Here is a 21127-nt window from a genome sequence, read left to right as displayed (position 1 = left end):
GTTTATAACACTCCATATGTATAAACAGTTTGGTCAATGTGCCATGAAGAGTTCTGTCAGTGTTCTGATCTGGTGCAGTTTGCTTATTGGCTTCACTTTCATATGGAGAGAACTATTAATAATCCATATGCAGTTTTGTATATGTACAGTTAATAGCCCCGATTGGTGTGAAAAAAGGATGGGCAATAAATGAGAAATTAGTATTTAGGTGAAACATGACAGTCCAGGTTTTTACAATCTGTTAAATAATAACATTGTTCAATCCTGATGTTCAATTAAATTGCCCACAATATCCAGCAATTTTATCTTTTCAGATTAATTTCATTCTGATGTCAGCCACTAGGGAATTCCAATGCACACAAACTTGGACGGCATCCAGCCGACTTAGCAACCAATCAGGCTGAAGAATTCTCACAGCCAGCAAATCAGGAAGTACAAAGCTGTAAGCCTAAAGATTGTGCTGTGGTGCTTCCTGGTATCACACCCCACCATACCAGTTTCAGAGTGGTCTATCCTGTCGATCTATTACCAATTCTCGCAGCTGTCGACACTTAACCTGGCAGCTATGACCTTGACAACCAACTCTGAAAGAGTCATATGATGATACAAGCAGTATTCTTCCAGCTGCAGAGGAGTGATGTTACTTAAAAAATGAATCCTGCAATGTTGTGAGGGAGTTGTGAGGGAGCTGTTCCAGAGGTCCTGGCTGTTTTTTTAACTGCAAGCTGACACTCCCACACAAGATGAATATGGAATTAATTCGGAAGTCAGCTCAAATAGGGGGAAGTTGACATCAAATTTTGGCCTCATACTTAATCTTAGCAGTCCCTTGGAGTCGAGGATGACTTACTTCTACTCTGGTTTTCTTTGGGGTTAGGAAGACCTATTTCTACTCTGGTTTGTGGGTTCTGAGCAGTTAGTGAGCCCAATGTGGGAACCTCAGGCCCCTTCCACAGATGGGACAGGAAGAGGGAGGGTGGATGGTTTGTGAAGTGGTTCATTCCTTTTGCCACTTACACAGAATCTCTGTGTGCTCCCAATGCATGGCCTCAATGCTCTCTATGCCAACCCCAAATGCTCCTTCTCCACTCGGAGCAGTCAACGGCCAGAGATTCCCAGGTGCTAATGGGGATGTTTTATTTCTTCAAGGCGGCTTTGAGCATGTCTTTGAATCCTTTCCTCGGTCCACATGCTAATGTCTTCCAGGACAAAGCTTGGAATAGAATGCTTGTTTCGACAGTCTAGCTTTGGGCATATGAATGTGGCCCAGATGACCTGCGTGTAAGCCTTAATGCTGGGGAGGACACGGACATTGGTTCATTTGTCCTTCTGTGACTTTAGAAGATTTTGTGGATCCTCCGTGGTAATTTGAGTACATAGCATGCCCCAACAGCAGCCATTTCCCAGCTCCACTAGAATAAAATGATATGGGTGGGAGGTTCAGGGGAGATGTCAGGGGGACGGTTTTTCACCCAGAGAGTGGTTTGTGCATGGAATGCACTGCCTGGGGTGGTGGTGGAGGCAGATACATTGGACAGGTTCAAGAGTGTGTTGGATAGGCATATGGAGGAATGTGAGATAGAGGGATATGCGGGAGGAAAGGGTTAGATAGTGTGAGGGTGGTTTGATGGACGGCACAACATGGTGGGCCGAAGGGCCTGTTTTGGTTGTATGGTTCTATGGTTCTATGGCTTTTCTTGCTGCACTTCTTTTAGTGGGTGTTTGCACATGAAAATGAATTTGCTGTTAAAATATTGTCCTCTGATAAGCGACGCCAGAGCATCAAATGCTATGTAAATGAATGGGCTTCATTCCTCCCACAATCCATTTATGTACTAATCTACACTAGTTCAACCTTCTGCTCTTTACAGATCTAAGTTGGCTTCTAGTGCCCTAATGCTTCAAGTGTATTATTCTCATCTTCCTCTTTAAATCCCTTCACAGTCTTCTCACTCTCTATCTGTAACCAACCAATCCTCAAATCACCTTCCTAATCCCCTACACCATGCAATCTTTCTCGTCCTTCAAGGGCCTTTTCAATACCCATTTCATTGGCTATCATGTAGGTTCTCACTCCTCATATCTCTTCCTTTAAATCAGGTCTCATCTTTTCTTTGTGCCACTGTAAAGGACCCTTTTCCAAATTAAATGCTGTGAAAAAAATGTTACTGTTGTTGGTCTAACTGTTACCCAATCTCCATTATCTGCTTTGTGCTGGACCACTAGATTCTGCATTAATATGCCAGTTCACTTGCAAGGGTTTACACACATGATTAATATAACAAACATGGGGAACTTAATACATGTAGACCTAGAAATCAAACTTCCAGTAATCGTGTGGATGATGAATTTATAGAGTCTGAAAGGGATTTTTTTCTGGCATAGATTTTGTAACAAGAAAGGGTTAATAAGGATCTGGTAGTTAAAGGGCCTGAGGGAACAGTGATCATAATATGATAGAATTTTACTGTCAAAATTGTAAGTGATTTAGGTTAATCTTAAACCTGAATAAAGCAAACTGTGAAGGCATGAGGCTGTGAGTTGACTTTGGTAGACTGGGAAACTATATTGAAAGACATGACAGTAAACAAGCAATGGTTAATACTTAAGGAATATTTTAGAAGTCACATATATCCCTTTAGAGCAAAAGAAAGGGATAAATGCTCCAGTCATCTCAATGAGCAAAAATTGAAGGTAGCATTAGATCAAAGGAAAAGCTATTCAAATGTTGTTCAAAATAAGCAGCTAATCTGATGTTTAGGAGGAGTTCAGAATACAGCAGAGGACAAGTCATTGAGCATAGAAGGGGAAACTGGAATACAAGAATATCCCAGGAAAAATAAAACAACAGGTAGTAAGACCATATTTAGAAATGCAAGGAAAAGGGTGCCTAAAATTATGTGGCTCCCATACAGAACAATAAAGGAGAAATGGCAGAGAAATTAAACAAGTAATCTCTTTGTCAGACCTCATGGAAAACACAGAAAACCTCCCAGGAAATAGTGGAGAAGAACAATTCTTCAGTAGCTGAAAAAAAAATTAACATTAGTTTAAAAAAGAGTACTAGTGAATTGATGAGATGGAAAGGGATTTTTTTCTGGCATAGTAAATCTCCAGGACCTGATGACCTGCATCCCAAGGTTTTGAAGGTAGCAGCGTTGGAGAAAGTAGATGCCCTTGGTGTCACCTTACAAAATTCTATAGATTCTAGAACAGTTCCAACAGATTGGAAGATAGCAACTGTAACCCCCACCATACAAGAAGAAAAAGAGAGAGGAAACAGGGAACAGGGAAGCTATTTTAAGGAAGTAATAACAGTGCACTTAGAAAACAGTAAGATTGGGCAAAGACAACATAGAAATACGAAAGGGGAAATCATGTTCAACTAGTCTGTTGGACCTTTTGAAGTCTGTAAAGAGCAGAGTATGTAAGAGTGAACCAATAGATGTAGTATGTTTGGACTTTCAGGAGGCTTTCAATATGGTGCCAGACAAGAGGTCATGAAACAAATTAGAAACACATAGGATTTACAATAATACATTGGCACGGATTAGAGATTGGCTAACCAACAGAAAACAGAGAGTAGGAATGTGTCATTTTATTTTTGGTTAACAGGCTGTAACTCATGGAGTACTATAAGGATTAGGGCCAGTGTCCCATTTGTTCATAATCAATTTCAATGACTAGGATGAAGGAATTAAATGCAATATCTCCAAGTTAGCAGATGATACAAAACTGGGTGGTAGGTTGGGTTGTGAGGAAAATTCAGAGAGGCTTTGTGGAGAAATTGTGGATGGGCTAGGAAATGGAAGACAGAATATAAGATGGAAAACAGAGAGAAAATAGAATCACTATATACTTCCTTAAATGGAAAGAGTTTAAAGGTGTTGGTGTTCAGAGGGCCCTAGGAACTTGTCATGCAGATACAGCAAGCAATTGGAAAGGCAAATAGTAGACTGGCCTTTATTAATTGCAGAAGGATTTAAGTACAGAAGTGGAGATGCCTTGCTCTGATTATATAGGTCTCTGGTGAGATTGCATCTGGAATATTGTGTACAGGTCTGGTCTCCCTACACAGGGAAGGATATATTTGCAAATGAAGGAGTGCAGTAAAGGTTTGCTAGATTGAATCCGTGAGTGCTGGGTTTATTAAGGAGAGATTAAACAGAGTAGGTCAATGTTCCCTTGAGTTTAAAAGAATGAGAGGTAACTTCATTGCAATGTATTAAATTCTTAAAGAGCTTGACAGACTAGATGCAAGAATGATGTTCCCCTTGGGTGGAGTTTGCAGAACCAGGTGCCTTACTCTCAAAAACTGGGATAGTGATGAGAGAGAATTTCTTCACTCAGACAGTGGTGAATCTTTGGAATTCTCCACCCAAGAGGACTGTGGGGGCTCAACTTCTGAATGTATTCAATTAAGAGATTGATGGACTTTGCATATTACAGGAATCATCGGATATGGGGTTAGCCTAAGAAAATAGCACTGAGGTAAAAGATCAGTCATGATCTTATTGACTCTGGAGCAGGCACAAGAGGCCAAATGGCCGCCTTCTGCTTCTGCACAGCAACATGGCAGTAAGAATTTTTTTAAATGGCCTGCTAAATTGTTTTATTGGTCAAGCCTTTTTATTTCTCCCCCTTTTGTTCTAAGGAAGAATGAGAGGAGGGTCAAACTCAGTGCTACTCTCAACTTCCAAAGGCTTCAGAACACTGGTCTTATGCCTCCCAAGTCCAAGATGCCCTTGCATGGAATTGAGACCTTTGTGTTTTTGACCATGACGCATCAGGGAGTAGCTCAATATGATTTCAGTCTTTGCTAATTCCTTTGGACTCAATTTTAATTAAAATGTTGGTTCCATTTAGATAAAAAAATTCTGGGAGAGTTTAGATAAAAAAAATCTACTGTATCAGCAAGTGTGAGAATGCCAGATGATGTATAGGAAGTACTAAGCTCCCTTGTCAGTACTGCAGGATTATTAAAAACGATTGGCAAAAGACTTGAGAATAATGCCTTCACCATATACTTCATAAATCTCAAAAACAACTCATTAACACTTTACAATGGGGAGCTTAGTATGAGCACGTCGTGTAATATGCAGTAACATTTAGATTGCATAAAAAATCTTGGCCCAGAAAATGCAAAATATTTTCCATAGATGTATAAATACATAAATTGTAATATAAAAAAATCCAAAACCTTACCGCAAATAAAGAATAGTTCCGATTAAAATCACTACCAGTAGTGGCACGATTACATATACAGCAATGTATGGATCTGAAGAGAGAAAATCATTTTGAAAACAAGTTTAGATGCATTAAAATCGCACACCAGGTTTTTTTTCAATAAGTACAGAACTTGATACATGTTCCAGATTTAGTGGTTTGAAGTCAAAGTGTTAGTTAATCTTTTCCCAATTGCTCCTCCCCAGAAGAACTGGGCTATAGGAAGCCTAAAGTAACATGGTCATGTGATTGTTCCTCATGTGAGCGCACATGGTGGGTACCAGTAGGCTATTTGGGCACAGAGGACATTATTATTGGTCTCTATTTTGCCCTGATTATAAGCCTACACAATCCAGCAGAGATCGTCAAGTAGTGATCTGGGGCAGAAACATATTTAACCCTGTCTGTTGACACTGCAAATACCTGTATCTCTCCTCCTTCTTCACTTAAAATCAACTGTAACAGCCCAGAAAGTTTCTGGAGTTAGACGGCAGGTGCAGTATATCATTTTTCTTTTCCTGTCACTTCATTTTTAAATGGGAACCAGTTGAGATGAAAATTGCAAACATGCTTTACAACCAACTTTCTGTCATTTCATGCTTCATGTGGTTTTGCAAGGGCTCAAGTCATCGACACCTAAACTGAAGTCCTGTGATATTTTGGGTGTTGTTAGTGGGAGACAGCACTGTGTCGCTGCACAATGGAACAGAATGTGCAGCTGACCATCAATCCTCTTTAAAGTGAGTGCATTGACTACTTTTAGTGGATCGCAGAGGAACAATATCATTTTGCCTGTTGTTAGTCCCGCACAGCTTTTCTCATAAAACTGCCTGCTCCAACTTTGTTATTTTCTGAGAAATATTGGAATACCTTCCCACCTCTAATTAGCAATTTTGTGTGAGATCTTTAGCAGTGATATTCAATTGCATGCAAGTTCCAAGATGAGGTAAGGCCTTACACATTCCACACACTTGCATATGTGGAATGCCCATTCCCTCCATTTCATAATAAAAATTCTACAGATTTTGTAAAATAGATATAAGATATTTATTTATTAGTCACATGTACATCGAAACACACAGTGAAATGCATCTTTTTGCATTACTGAAAATGTGCTGGGGGGTAGCCTGCAAGTGTCACCACTTTTCCGGCGCCAACACGGCATGCCCACAGGTCCTAACCTGTACGCCTTTTGGAATGTGGGAGGAAACCAGAACAACCCGGAGGAAACCCATGCAGACATGGGGAGAACATATCAACTCCCTAACATTATAAATATGTTTATGATATTTTGTCTTCTCTCTTAATTGCATGCATCTTTAGTTTGTTCACATACCACAGGTCAAATATTAATTGTCCAGGATCAGGGAGGAAAAGTGATTAAAATTTTAACTTTAATCCAAGGCTATTATTTCCTGGTGTACTGTCTAAGAGAAATCTTCAGTCTGATTGGCTACTCTGGTTGATTGGTTGCTTCATTGTTCCAAAATATTCGAGAAATTCTAAAGTTGATATCAGATTAAAATTCACATCAGAATTGGGGAAATCAATGGCACAGAACTTAATAAATCTTCCTGGGCAAACTATTTTGAGTTAGCTTGTTCATATCCTCTACTATTTCCGTAAAACAAAATTTGAACAAAATATTTATTACAAGATGCATACTTTACAAATTTAAGCATAAAAATAAAAGCAGTGCTGAGGTGATCTGAAATCCCATTTGAGCACCATTCTTTCATCACTAAGCACAAAATTTGGGCCATGATTTCTCCATTAGAAACAAAATGTGCAAGAACGCAAGTGGAGCCAGATTGTTAGCAGTGTCGGATCACTGTGCATTAATTACTTAATTCTTTTTTTTAGCACCTTTTCCTGAATACTTGTCTCTTTCCAACAACTGCTTGCTTTATAATATGTTTACCAAATGAATGAACTTTGTATAGCTGACTGTGTTCTTTAACAGTGCAGGGCCATTTCAGGGTGTTTTGGCCAGCTGTAGTTCTGGTGAACAATATTGCTGGGATAAACAGCCCACATGCCACCACAAGATAATGAAGCAACATGCCAGGACATGCTGAATCAAAATTCACAGATTACAGCTGTAGGGCAACCAAATGCAGGCACAACCTTCAGTTTCTAACCTCCCCTGTGAAAGACCTGGAGGTAAAGTCTGTAGTTTTATCATTGTTGTTATCCACAATGAGCTGAATTGTGCTGGCTGTGGCTGATGGTTCCAAAGGCACCCGCCAGCATTCAGGACTCACAGTAAGATGCTGGTGCATCTGTCACTCTGCTCTATCAATGGACTCCACGTGGACTCAATGTTTTCAGGAACAGCTTCTTCCCCTCCGCCATCAGATTTCTGAATGGTCCACAAATCCGTGAACACTACCTCGTTATTCCTCTTTTGCACTATTTATTTATTTTTGTAACTTATAGTAATTTTTATGTCTTCCTGTCTTGCACGGTACTGCTGCCACAAAATGACAAATTTCATGACATATGTCAGTGATAATAAACCTGATTCTGATTTTGATTCTGATCTCCCATAGAATCAGAGAGCCCATTCATCTGAATGGGTATTCCCAGTCTGGAAGTTAGAAGGAAAAGGTCGGTAATTTTTCTAAGTTATTTCTTAATATTTTAATTCATTTTGGGAAAGAAAAATTTACTTTAAATAACTGAAAGTTAAGTTTTAATTGTCTCTGAGTACGACACATTTAAAAACTCTTTAAAAGCCTTGATAACTTTGATGGGAGAAGATACTCTGCCTCCGCCCTTGAACCCTTTGAATGTTTGTCAGGGGTTTCCGGGGGCAGGGTCTCAGCAATATGTCACCTGTGGCCTACTTGCTGCTGAATGCTTGCCACACTGTGTTAGATATCTCTGGGCTGCAGTGGCTCGGCTTGTTTAGCCTTCCACATCAGTCCCAGGTAAGTGAGAATGGATTGGGACCATGGGTGGTGTGTCTGGGCAGATTGCCAAGTTCAGCCCAAACCAGCCATAGTGAAATCATAAACACTTTCATCTGCCAAAAAGACTTTCCTTATATAACACCTGGTAGTCACACTCAACTGAGTTGTATTTCTTGCAGACAGAAGGATCCTATACAATTTTGATAATCAAGGATTTGCATTATTTTCTGTTCATTTGTTTGTATTACTTTACACAAGTACAACTGATACGCAGTGGTTCATACTGGCTGACAGACAAAGGGGTAGCTTGGTACTATAACTATTTGACTCAAGAAGCAAGAATGGAAAGGTGGCATTCTCACAGTACAACAAGTTCAATCAACAGCAGTTTTTCTTTTACATGGAAATTCTGGCTTGTTTTGGGGGAAAAAAATTGTTGTAATGTTCTGTAAGTAGCAGTAAATTATCCCAGTGGTGAATTATGACAAAGAAATGAGCAAAATTAATGTGCAAAGATATAAAATGCTTCCTCTAAATATTCCTCTAAAATAGTAATGTTTCCCCCTTAAAAAAACAATAATGAGGTTTTCCCAAAGTTATTAAAAACATTAAAAATAGTAGCCTAGACAGAATGCAGGAATATTCAATGAAACAGATAGGTTGATGGATACAGGTTGTGATGCAAATGTGTATATTTTCATTTTTGGAACACATGAATAAAAAATAATCAGAGCATTTTGCATCTGAGGTTCAGTTTGACTGCATTGAAAACCCAAGGATTCCCATTTAGTTTGCAGTTACAATGCGTGCATGCACTGGCAAGCACTGTCTTGCCAACCCTCAGCCTACCAGATGGAATTCCCTTCATGTGATTGGTAAATGATTGGTAATTGGTAACTGTCAAAACTCTCAAAATCTGTGTATATCCCTGCCATTCAGAAATATCCAAAATCTTCTAGAAGTTAAGTCAAATTATTAAAAGTATTAAAAATAATTGAATATTTTAAAATAATTCACTTGAAACTCTCAAAACGAAAGCAATTAAAAACACTTGTCACCCAATTAATTAAAAATGCATATACTAACCTGGAACTCTATCCATTGAAATCAAAGGATGTGCAGTTCCTGGATCAGGTTAAATTTGCAGTTTCAGCAGGCTATATCCCCAGCATATTTGCTGGGAATTACAGGGACCACCACTCCTCAGCTGGCTGGAGTCCAATGAGGACATGTAGTCCCCATCACTTGTCAGGAAGATGGGAACTATTGTGCTCCATAAGAATTATAAATTCACTAACAACTGGGGTGGGGAACTAGTGGTATTGTCAGGTAAAGCCAGCCCACCATCACTTCGTAGGAATGCTGTCGATACAATCTTAATCTAAGAAAAGGCAAAAACATTGAGTTCTGAGGGAACCTGGTTATCGAGTCTCAAACTCCACCAACAGAGATGGTGCAGCGAGCGGTGGGGGGTGCAGGGGGGGTTATATCATACAGGAAGATAAAGTCCCACAGATAAGTGATTGATCACTGAGCAGGGATGACAAGTGTCTGGGCTGACATTACAGATGATGTCAGTGGGGGAGATGGTCGGTGGGAGTAATTGATCAATGGCGAGGAGGGTGGGGTGCCGTCAGGATTGTGGAAGCTTGGAGTTTAGGATCTAATGGCATGCGGAGGGGAGGGGGAGGGAGAGGGAGACATTATTCAAAACATAATGATGCAAACATTACTGGCCAAAGTCTGGTATGGGGGAGTTTGCTTAAGAGGGATGAGGGGTTATGTTAATAGGAGTTAAGAGGTTTGATGGTGGATGGGAGAAGGGTCAGCTGCCAGAGCCAGATCTTGGAGATAAAGGCTCAAATATGTTGGGATCAGTGATCAAGATGGTAACAACCTTATTCTCCAAATATTCGGGTGCGGTTAGGCTCGATGCAATCTGAATTTGTACTAACTGTCTCTGGGCAGAGCAACACTGACAAGCAGATCACTGGTTGTTGTTTGATCCTTTTTCTATATGTTCAAATAGCCTACACACTCATCAGGCTGGGGATAGGACAATCCTCGTTAGTGCTTAACAAATGGTAGGTTGAGAGAAATGATCAGTCACTAGTTTCTTTCTTGAACAAACTGGCCATCTACTTTGTTATCAATTCAATACAAATTCAGATTCAATTGAGCCTAACCACACCCTAACATTCGGAGATTAAGGACAGTTACCTTCTTGATCACTGATCCCAATATTTTTGAGCCTTTATCTCCAAGAGATGACCGCTGACCTTCTGACCTTCCTGCCATATTGTGGAAGTAAGAAGTAACTGCACTGACACTGAAATAAGTTGGAAAGCAAGTTCCCTCAAAAGGCATTCTGCAGAGATTGCCAGTGAAATGTTATTCATCAAAGTTTGATTCATTCTGCACAAAGCTGTGGATTAAAAATTGCTGATGATGTGCTCATGTTTGAATTTATGTGCAGAATATAGTTCCATCATGAGAGGGTATGACACAGATTTGAGTGCTGAGGTATTCAACAGTCCACAGGACCAACCACCAGGTAACAATATACAATGATCAGTACTGGGAGCATTGAATTGGTCCACAGTGAAGGAGAGCAGCTTATTGTTTCTGTTGGATGGGCAATGCAGTCCTCGATTCCAAGTCCTTAGATAATAGAAGTACGTCAACCCACTGAATGAGTATAAATGAGTTAAAATACATTTAGTTTAAAAAAATATTGAACACTGTGAATCACTTTGAAATATCATTGGCATGTGCCCATCATTATCAAAACAAATATTTTTCTTAATGAAGATTGTACCCCTATAAAACTTTTGTAATGTGGAGTAAGGTTCCAAATGAACACATTTTAATGATCCCTTCATGGTACAACTCCCAACAAATATCAGAGCCACATTACTTACGCTTAGAGTTAGCAGGTGATTTTGTTGATTTTGTGGGTGTTGGCAATGATGAACTCAAATCTCCAGATGTATTACTCATCATGGCACTGCAAGTATAAGAGCAGAGAGTTAGAACCTCATTGGAACTTGTCTTAAAAATACACTATTTAACTAGGACATAATTTTGTTAATTCCAAATATTACCCCAGTGACAGCTGATTAAATTATGCAATATCCACCTCGTCCACAGTGCATTTTCAGGCCACATCAACAACAACTATACCTTTGTATTCCATTACCTGATATAATTAAACTGTTAACTGCTGCCTGGGTTAAAACACATTTTCTTTGCTGTGATGAGAGAAGCTTTAAGTTATTAAGCTCATTAAGGTTTTGAATTAAGCTTCATCACCAGCGGAGCACACATGAGAATTCTCTTTCTATTTTCACCATATTCCCTGCCCTTTGTGGAATTCACTCTTGGAAAGTTGTATGAATTTTACTTCAAGTAACCATAGAATCTTATATTACAGGAGGCTATTCAGGCCATGGTGACTGTGCCAAGTCTTTGAAAGCCACTTTCAGCCCTGTGCTTTCAAGTAACCTTGCAAATCAATCCTCCCATTGCCTTTTGAAAGTTCTGATGGAATCTGCTTCTAGCATTCAGGTCATATATCCCAGATCTTCATAGCCCTTCCAATGTTCATCTAGTTCTTCTGGAAATTATCTTAAACTTATGGCTTCTATTGACCCACTTGTGAGAGAAAATACTGCCTATTTAAATGTTCTATCATGGAGAAACTAAACTGTACCAGGTGTACTCTTAGGAATATGCACAATATTTCTGAGGGGTACCGAGGCAAAGTTGTGCCATAGCAGATTTGTAAGGTCATGGGTACTTACCATGGGTGCAGGTATCACAGAGACAATCATGGTAAATAACTAGGCAAATGACTGATGGACAATTTGGGGCAGAATGATCAATGAAGACGGTGGGCAAACTCTCAGGGAGGAGAAGGACAGATGATGGAGTGTGGGGAGAAGTTGCTCAAATAATAATAACTGGCATATAAGGGTTGAAACATTAATCATATTATGGTAGGGATATGTAGGTAGCTGGTAAGTCTGGAGGGAATATGCAATGAACAAAAGCTTGATCATAACACGTTATAATTTGGATTTCTCTTTTCTGTCTCCCCTTACCCCTTCATTGTTCTAAGGAGATCAATCCCAGCTTCTCTATTCTCTCTTTATAATCAAATTTCTTTATTCATGAAAACATTTTTGCACACTTCTTCTGTTTCTTCTCTAAGACTTTAACGTCCTCCCTGAAACATGGTGACTAGAATTACACCAGGTTCAACTGGGGTCCAGCTCATGGTTTGTAAAAGGTTTCAACAAAATTTCCTTACTTTTGCACTTAATGCCTCTTTTTACAAAGCTGATTATTCTGCATGTTTTCTTAACTGTTTTTGCACCTATCCTCGCCATTTCAAGTATTTGTGGATTTTCATCCCGAGATCCCTTTTCTCCTGCATCATACTCAAAATACTATAATAATTATTATAATATGATAGTACAATTATTACAATATTTGTCATAAATATTAATGATTTGGTTAAGAGTTTAGGTGTCATGATTAGTAAGTTTGCAAATGACACCATTTATAGTGACAGTAAAGAAAGTTGTCTAAGGTTACAACAGGATACAGATCAACTAGGAAAGTGGAAAAGGGAATGGCAGATGGAAGTTAACTTGGACAAGTATGAGATGATGCACTTTGGAAAGTTACACCAAGGCAGGACATACACAGTGAATGGAAGGGCCCTGGGGAGTGCAGTTGAACAGAGACACCTTGGGGTACAAGTACATAGTTCCCTGAAAATGGGAACATAGGTAGTCAGGATGGTGAGAAAAGCGCATGGCACACTTGCCTTCATCGGTCAGCACATCGAGTAGAAGAGTTGGGACGTCATGTCACAGTTGTACAAAATGTTGGTTAGGCCACCCTTGGAGTATTGTGTGCAGTTCTGGTCACCACACTATGGGAAGGATGTGATTAATCTAGAGAGGATGCAGAAAAGATTCACAAGGATGTTGCCTTGTTTGGAGGGCTTGTGTGATCAGGAGAGATTGGATATGCTGGGTCTGTTTTCCTTGGAGCAAGGGAGGCTGAGAGGTGACATGATAGAGGTATATAAAATTATGAACGGCGTAGATAGGGTAGAGAGCCAGTATCTGTTTCAAATGGTAGGGGTGTCTAAAATTTGAGGCCATAGGCTTAAGGTGAGAGGGAGGATGTTCAAAGGGGATCTGAGGGGTAAATTTTTTCACAAAAGAGTAGTTGGTATCTGAAAACAGCTGCCAGAGGAGAAGGTGGAGGCAGTAACACTAACAACATTTAAGAGGCATCTGGACAGGTACTTGAATGTTCAGGGCATAGAGGGATATGTCGACACCTTTTACATGACTTGTCACACATCACCACAGCCAGGCTGGGTAACTGACTTGCATGTCAAAGACTGCTGTGGACCTCCATCGGTTTCCTTTGGTTTTGCAAGATGAATTTTGGAATGCCAGTCATGCTGGATAATTGCAGAAATCTGGCTCATTCAATAGTAAGGCCTATAGTGGTTCCACTAACAGCTGGAATGAGCTACAGGCCAGTGACAACATGCTGGCATTCACGTTTCTAACAGCAGTGGCCAGCACGAAGCCTATGCATCTGATTCAGCTGATGAGCTCCTTTTTAATCTTGCATGTGAAGTCTCTGCCAATTCCATCTCCCTTACATGCTTGTGCACTAAGTAATTTCAACCTTGGCTCAGTTTCAGCCTTGTATGTTTTTTTTGCCTCAAACAAGAAAAGCGGCTGCTCTCTGATCAGTGGATTCAGGCCAATCAGGGACCATTCTTTTGGGTGAAATGGCTTGGCTGTTACCAAATGTCAAGTGATAAGGAATTTAAATAGCTGACGTTAAATAATAGAATAAAATTGATGGGACTCCGACAGTTACCCACGCACAAACCAAACTACCATTGTTGCTTATGATGGGGTTTAACAGCACTGTAGTTACATTAATGAACTAGTAATCCAGTGCCCTCAACTAATAATCTGAGAGGCCGCAGTTTAAATCTCATCAAGGTTGGATGGAGTTAATTAAAGAGAAACAAAGGACTGTAGATGCTGGAATCTAGATGAAAAACACAATGATGCTGGAGGAACTCAGCAGGCCAGGCAGTATCCGTGGAGAAAAGCAGCGCGGTCAATGTTTCGGGTCAGAACCCTTCTTCAGGACTGAAGGTAGGAAAATGGGAAGCCCAATATATGGGAGGGAAAAGCAGAGCAGTGATAGGTGGACAAAGGAGGGGAGGCAGGGTGGGCACAGGGTGGTGATAGGTAGATTCAGGTAAGAGATAGTGATAGACAGGTGCGGGGGAGGAGGGAAAAGCCGAGCAGTGATAGGTGGACTAGCCTTGGCAGTGGGAAGAGAGGCAGTGAACGAATATGAAAAATTAATAGAGGAAGGAAGACAACATCCACATTTGCAACAATGTGGACTTTCAGTAGCAAGACAGACTTTGGAAAGTTTAGTCACAGAGGGATTACAGGCAGCTAACATGAACAACCACACATGGCCAAATCTGACTGTTGCAATTTCCTGAATATTCACATAAAAGCAACCTGACAAGCCCAAAAACCCCAGGACCATCCCTAGTAAGCTTATACTATCACCATGTATTTTCTGTATTTCATTATTCTTTATCATCAGTGCACCATCCATACCAAAAAAATAAACAGTGGAATTTGGGAATGGATGTTAAAAGTAAAGAAACTATTCTAACCATATCCAGCCAGAAACATTTCAACCTTTGCACGTTATCCTAATAATAATTTGAACAACAATGACCCAGAACTTGCTGGGTAAATATTTATAGTTCTACAGCTGATTTCTGGCATTTACCTATGTGTATGCTGATGAGTTTGCAATGGAGCAAAACTTATTGGAATTCCCCAGCATTTAAGGAATCCTATTCCAGCCCACACAGCTGCTCTTCCATGCTAAGTCTTTGTGCCTTTCTTATACTGCCAGATTTTGCTGATTCAGACTGTGAGAAATGCAACAGCACAATCAATTATAAATTGATAACATTCCCCAGCTGAAAGAAAAAAAAGTATCAGGGTCCTTAATCTGCAGCTACTGAGCACTTCAATTACACAGTGTTCAGTACAAAAGATACGCATGTTCCTGTGATATCCTTCCCTGCCACAAGAGACCCCTAGCTACATTGCTGGTTCAAATAGTACAGATGTAAATCAGTATGTATGTGCCTGCACAGAATACCGTGAACAATTTCTTTTCACTTTACTGTATATGGAGCCCACAAACATTAGGTTCATCCGTTTGATCAATGTTCCACTGTAAGGTTCAAGCTTTGGAAGGTGCCAAATGACATCTCATGGTGAATAATTAGAACTGCAACCAGATTACCTTTTAGAAATTTGTAGCCTAGAAATTGCACAATGTATTGTGAGCGCCCTGACAAAAATAAGCATGCTGTTGAAAATCAGTTTAACCCAGAGTTCATCAATTTTGCTTACACATCTGGGAGTCAGCACCTATCGGAAATTTGTCTCCTCCTTTCCCTGTATCTTTTTTCCGGCATTCCACCAAATGACATAACAGTAGTGCAAAGTGCCAAGTTCAGTAATGCAGTAAGATTTTCAACTAGGTTCTTACTTACTCACAGAAAAAAAATCAGGTGTTACGACCCTGCTTCCCTGAAATTGTAATCTTTCCAGGGTCAACATTTGAATGGCATTCTTTGTCCTCCAGTGCAATCTGTGACCCACAAATACAGTCTTCACACATGTGCCTTGACTACTTTGGCCATGAAGGTTAGGGCAATGGTTGCTCTCAGCTTCCTGGGATAAGAATCATTTAAGGCTGCTGATCTCTGCCACATCTCACAGTTTACTGCTCACTGCTACATTAAGGAAGTCATCCAAATGCAATACTCAAGGAGAGAATACTTCATCTACTTTTATTTTGGCCACAAGAGCTGGCAGAGTAGGCAGAGGCACTTGTTTGCAGTTGCAGACTTCCACAGGGTTGGTAGGTTAATTGGCTGCCTCTTAACTGCCTCTAGTTCCAGTGGTGAGTGGTAGAATCTGGGGGCAGTTGATGGGAAAGAGGGGAGAGTGAAATGAGGATTACTGCAAATGGTCGTTTGATGGTTGGCTCAGAATCAGAAAGTTGAAGGTCCTTTTCCTGCGCTGTGTTACACTATGACCTCTAAAGTGCAGACATTCACAGATTCTACTCATGTCCTTTGAGACTTTCCTGGCAACTTCCTGACACGGGATTGGTTGTTGACCTGAAAGGTCTCCCTGGCCTCTGTGAAATTTGGGAGCATTTTTTCCACCTCACTCCCGTCATTGCAACATCCACTCATCCCGTAGCAACAATTCCTAGTCGCTGGAAAATTGTTGCCTGAATATCCCTCTAAATATTGGCTGAAAAGATGATAGCTGCTGTACTATATGCTGACAACTGTAAGAACTAGCAATAACTCAATAGAAAATTCTGCACTGAAACCAACACCATTGGTTTCAGCAGATTATTATATGGGGACAGCTGGCAGTCTAATGCTAGAAACCTCAAAATCAAAGTCTTGCTCTTTACGTAACTTTCATAAATAGCGTCAGACACTGTTTCAATGGCAAAAAAATCGGCACTGAGCAATTTCCAGAGCCCAGGTTATAGAACTGCACTACATCTCGACATGTTTTAACTCTAGCAATTGTGCAGCAGCAGAAGGGAAGGAAGTGGACTGTTGGAAAATGAAAGGGTGGGAAGACTAGCAACTTCCTTTTAAGATGAATAGATATAACACATTACCGATATAAAATGAAAACAGAGAATACTGGAATTAAGAAAAACAAGACACAAAAACTGGTGGCATTGAGCTGTTACTTTTGAGAAAAAAGCAAAGTGATGTAAGATGTTGGTGAAGAACAAGAAAAGTACAGAAACAAAAGACAAATCTGAATCGCCACCGAGTTTAATGATGTGTTCTGTCAACAACCAACTCCAGCTAAACCATGTGAAAAAAGTGGTCAGGTTAGTCCTCAATAGATAATCACGGTCTGAGTCTTTCAATTAAAAATTGGGACAGTTCAGAACTGTTGGCTTTTCCCTATGTAACTTAATGGGGCTCCTAAACAAGATGTAATTGAGACCTTACAAGCGTACATAGTGTTGATAAACCTCTCTGACAATGAAAATTACTTTTATGATAGAATGTCATTTCTTCTGTTCTACCATAAATTACATGTTTATTAAAAGAAAAAAAGTTAATTTTTAATATTTTAGTTTCCACCTTAATCCCTTATGATTCGTAATCAGTGTGTTCTTTGCTAAATGTGAGAATTCTTCATCTGATTGGCTGTTCACTTTGCTTGATAACTTCATAATTTCAAGACATCGTGAAGCATTGAAAGATTACACCAAACTGTTAGTCATATTAGAATGGGGGGTATCAATGCCACAAAGCCACTAAAACTTTTTTTTAGTGAATGGCCAGTGATAGCCTTTTGCTATTGACTATATGTGTTTTGGAGACCTCATTGACCAAAGAAAAAAGAATGTTAAGGCTGTTCAACCAATCAGTTTGAAGAATCTTCATTGAGACTGTCTAAACTGGGAAGAATACGCTAGGAAGACTAAATCATGCACAGAAGGCAAAATAAAGAATAGGAGAGATGGCACTAAGAGGACGAAAGAAACAAAAGAAAGTGTAAACTTTAACATTAATTGGCTTCTTAAGGAACATCACACAATTTATTTAATTAATTTACTCCTGAAGGCACCAGCCTAACAATTTACTGGAACATTTAATAGGTGCAAAGTGGGTGACCAACACAATGTTTTATTGTTGTGTTGTCCACCATATTAAACCTATGAAGTGATGTTGTAGAACAGATAGTGGATGAACAGGGTAACTCAATTCCCATATTCCATTTTTAACTACACTGGAACTATTCCAGAGGTTCTCTTACTTTCTCCATTGTAAAGGTGAGTTTCTCCATGTTACCATTATTAGTAGTACAATAACCTGGCCAACATATGTCAAAGATTGTACTCAGAAAGCTAGGTTTTGGGAAGCTTGAACTTGTTCATCATTTCTTACGTATGCATTCACAAACTGAGTGATCCCTGTTATGAAGGATAAAGGTCCTGATATCAGGGATCAAGTTTATAATAAATTAATAAATCACTTTATTCAGACCCGAAAATGCAAAGGGCATGCTGTGCTTTTACAGGCATTGGTATTGGTTTATTTTGTCACTTGTACCGAGGTACAGTGAAAAACTTGTCTTGCATACCGATCGTACAGGTCAATTCATTACACAGTGCAGTTACATTCAGTTAGTACAGAGTGCATTGATGTAGTACAGGTTAAAAACAATAACAGTACAAAGTGTCACAGCTACAGAGAAAGTGCAGTTCAATAAGGTGCAAGGTCACAACAAGGTAGATTGTGAGGTCATAGTTCATCTCATTGTATAAGGGAACCGTTCAATAATCTTATCACGGAGGGGTAGAAGCTGTCCTAAGTCTGGTGGTACGTGCCCTCAGGCTCCTGTATCTTCTACCTGATGGAAGAGAGAATGATCCAGGTGCGTGGGGGTCTTTGATTATGCTGGCTGCTTCACCAAGACAACAAGAGGTAAAGACAGAGTCCAGGGAGGGGAGGCTGGTGTCCGTGATGCACTGGGCTGTGTCCACAACTCTCTGCAATTTTCTTGTGGTCCTGGGGAGAGCAGTTGCCATACCAAGCCGTGATACATCTAGATAGGATGCTTTCTATGGCGCATCAGTAGAAGTTGGTGAGAGTGATAGGGGACAAACCAAATTTCTTTAGCCTCCTGAGGAAGTAGAGGCGCTAGGTGGGCTTTCTTGGCCGTGGCTTCTACGTGATTTGACCAGGACAGGCTGTTGGTGACGTTCACTCCCAGGAACTTGAAGCTCTCAATCCTCTCGACCTCAGCACCATTGATGTAGACAGGTCCGTGTACACCGCCCCCTTTCCTGAAGTCAATGACCAGCTCTTTTGTTTTGTTGACATTGAGGGAAAGGTTGTTGTCATGACACCATTCCACTAAGCTCACTATCTCCTTCCTGTACTCCGACTCATCGCTGTTTGAGATACAGCATGAACTGATTTATGCACCAAAGCTTTGCTATTTTGACGAAATCTGCCATTTTCCTTCAGGAACCTTTTTCCTAATTTCAAGGTAGGCAGTGATTCAGATTTCCCAGCATGTCACCGCTTAGTATGTCTCTTCACAGATTTCTTCCTACAAATCTTTGCAGGATTCAGCACTACTCCTCCTCACAGTGAGATGGAGCAAGAGACTGTTAATAGAAGATGAAGCTATACAGTTTCTCCAGTGGAAGGCAGAGCATATAAGCAACATTAATAACAGGCTGATATTTGGCATCTTGAGGCTGGGCAGAAGATGGTGTCAAATATATAATGAAGGATTGAGAAGTAAGGGGAGATAGCAAGTGAGAGAAAAAACTACAAGTAGATGCATGAAAAAGGAGAGGTGTGGAGGCACACTGAGGAGAGGCAGGAATTAAAGCCATAATTCAGAAAGACTGAACTGCTGGAAGAGTGCATTTTCAGTTCCATAAAATAGATGTGGCCAGTAATCCGTCTCTGAACACAAGTTATCTATGCTCTGTCCAAATTGAATGTAGGGCACAGGCTGACATATTCCAGGAAGGCAGAAGAGGGACAGAAGCCAGGTGAACACTGAGAGTCCAGCTGCAGGGGTAATTGGCAGAAGTCTTGAATCGGGATATGTGTCTTCTCTTTGGCACAGATTTAAAAAGGCAAGCAACTACAAAACCTAAAATAGGAAAACCTACCAAACACCTCAAAAAATAATACTAATGCAGACAACAGGGAGAAACAGAAGCAGTAAGTAGACACAGAGGTAAATATCTAACTTACTGTTCTTTCTCATTTCTGCATTAAATCTAATTAAATATAATGATCAACAATAGAAAGATGAATTCCAACATAAAGGTGAAGGGTATATTTTTCTGGTCTGTAATTCTGAATGTAGTTTACTTTTCTGCGTGTAATTTTTGTGGCATTAATTCTGCGAATTAACAAATTTTCAGTTCAGACACAAAGTCAGGCCAGAGATGAAGCACAGCTTACAATAAGTAAATTTGCCTCCCTCCCAGCAGTGCAAAGTGATTTCCCAATGTGTTAAGTGGACAAAATCAGAACCCAGTTTTAGAAATGGAGTACAATGTGCAGCTGCCACTGTGTACAAACAAGACAAGTTTTTCACTGTACATCGGTACAAGTGACAATAGTAAACCAATACCAATACATGCTTGGTGCAAGTGACCAAGGACAAATTGGATTTTGCTAAACTTTGCACCAAGTAGAAAAGTTCCCCAAACTTCAGAACAAGTACTTCCTATTGCACATTCTCCACTGGCCACACACCATGCTGGCATCTCAGTGACATTACCCATGTAACACTAGCAGCCTAAATTGTTACAGCTTTAACCTATTAGCAAAATTATAGGTGGTAGTGGAAGAATAATTGAAGGATTAATTCTTCATTCAAATTTCAGAAATTCTGTGGGGATGACTAAGTAACAGGTTTTGGAGGAAGATCTTTGTTTCTGTAGTCCAAAAGGGAATCTGCCTTTGGACAGTCTACAGTACAGAGCCAATTAAGATTAATGCTTTTATTTTTCTTGTCTATCATTGGTGCCATATTTTTGTGGTGGGCAGAGACAGAAGGCTCACAGTGCCTTCTATGTCCCACTAAATTCACTACTGAATGACAAGAGGCATGCTTCCCGAATGTAAGAGTACAGCTTGCCACCTCCCTATCACAAGGAATCACCATAGCTTAGTTTTCTCTGTAATGAGTCTCCTGCTCCCACTGTGTTCTTCTCCCTGCCCCCACATTCTCCCTTACTTCCTCGCCACTGTCCTTCATTCTTGGTCCTCCCCCAATGACCTACTCCAATAGTCCTCCACATGG

The 21127-nt window shown here is 40.2% G+C and overlaps 1 protein-coding gene across 5 annotated transcripts in view; it reads right to left on the bottom strand.

Annotated features, from left to right (window-relative positions):
* ptprea (protein tyrosine phosphatase receptor type Ea) overlaps positions 1-21127 on the bottom strand; it is a 230455-nt gene that overhangs the window by 46638 nt on the left and 162690 nt on the right. For all 5 annotated transcript variants that reach the window (XM_052027004.1, XM_052027001.1, XM_052027005.1 and 2 more), the window contains 2 exons: positions 11063-11148; positions 5206-5278 (listed from right to left, as the gene is read on the bottom strand). In XM_052027004.1, coding sequence (XP_051882964.1) covers positions 5206-5278; positions 11063-11144 — 155 coding nt within the window. In that variant the 5' untranslated portion in view covers positions 11145-11148. The remainder of the gene's footprint in view (positions 1-5205; positions 5279-11062; positions 11149-21127) is intronic.

This window comes from Pristis pectinata, chromosome 12 (genome assembly GCF_009764475.1).
Source record: "Pristis pectinata isolate sPriPec2 chromosome 12, sPriPec2.1.pri, whole genome shotgun sequence".
NCBI lineage: Eukaryota > Metazoa > Chordata > Chondrichthyes > Rhinopristiformes > Pristidae > Pristis > Pristis pectinata.
Note: the sequence above shows the minus strand (reverse complement) of the source record. Positions and strands in the feature narration are given on the sequence as shown.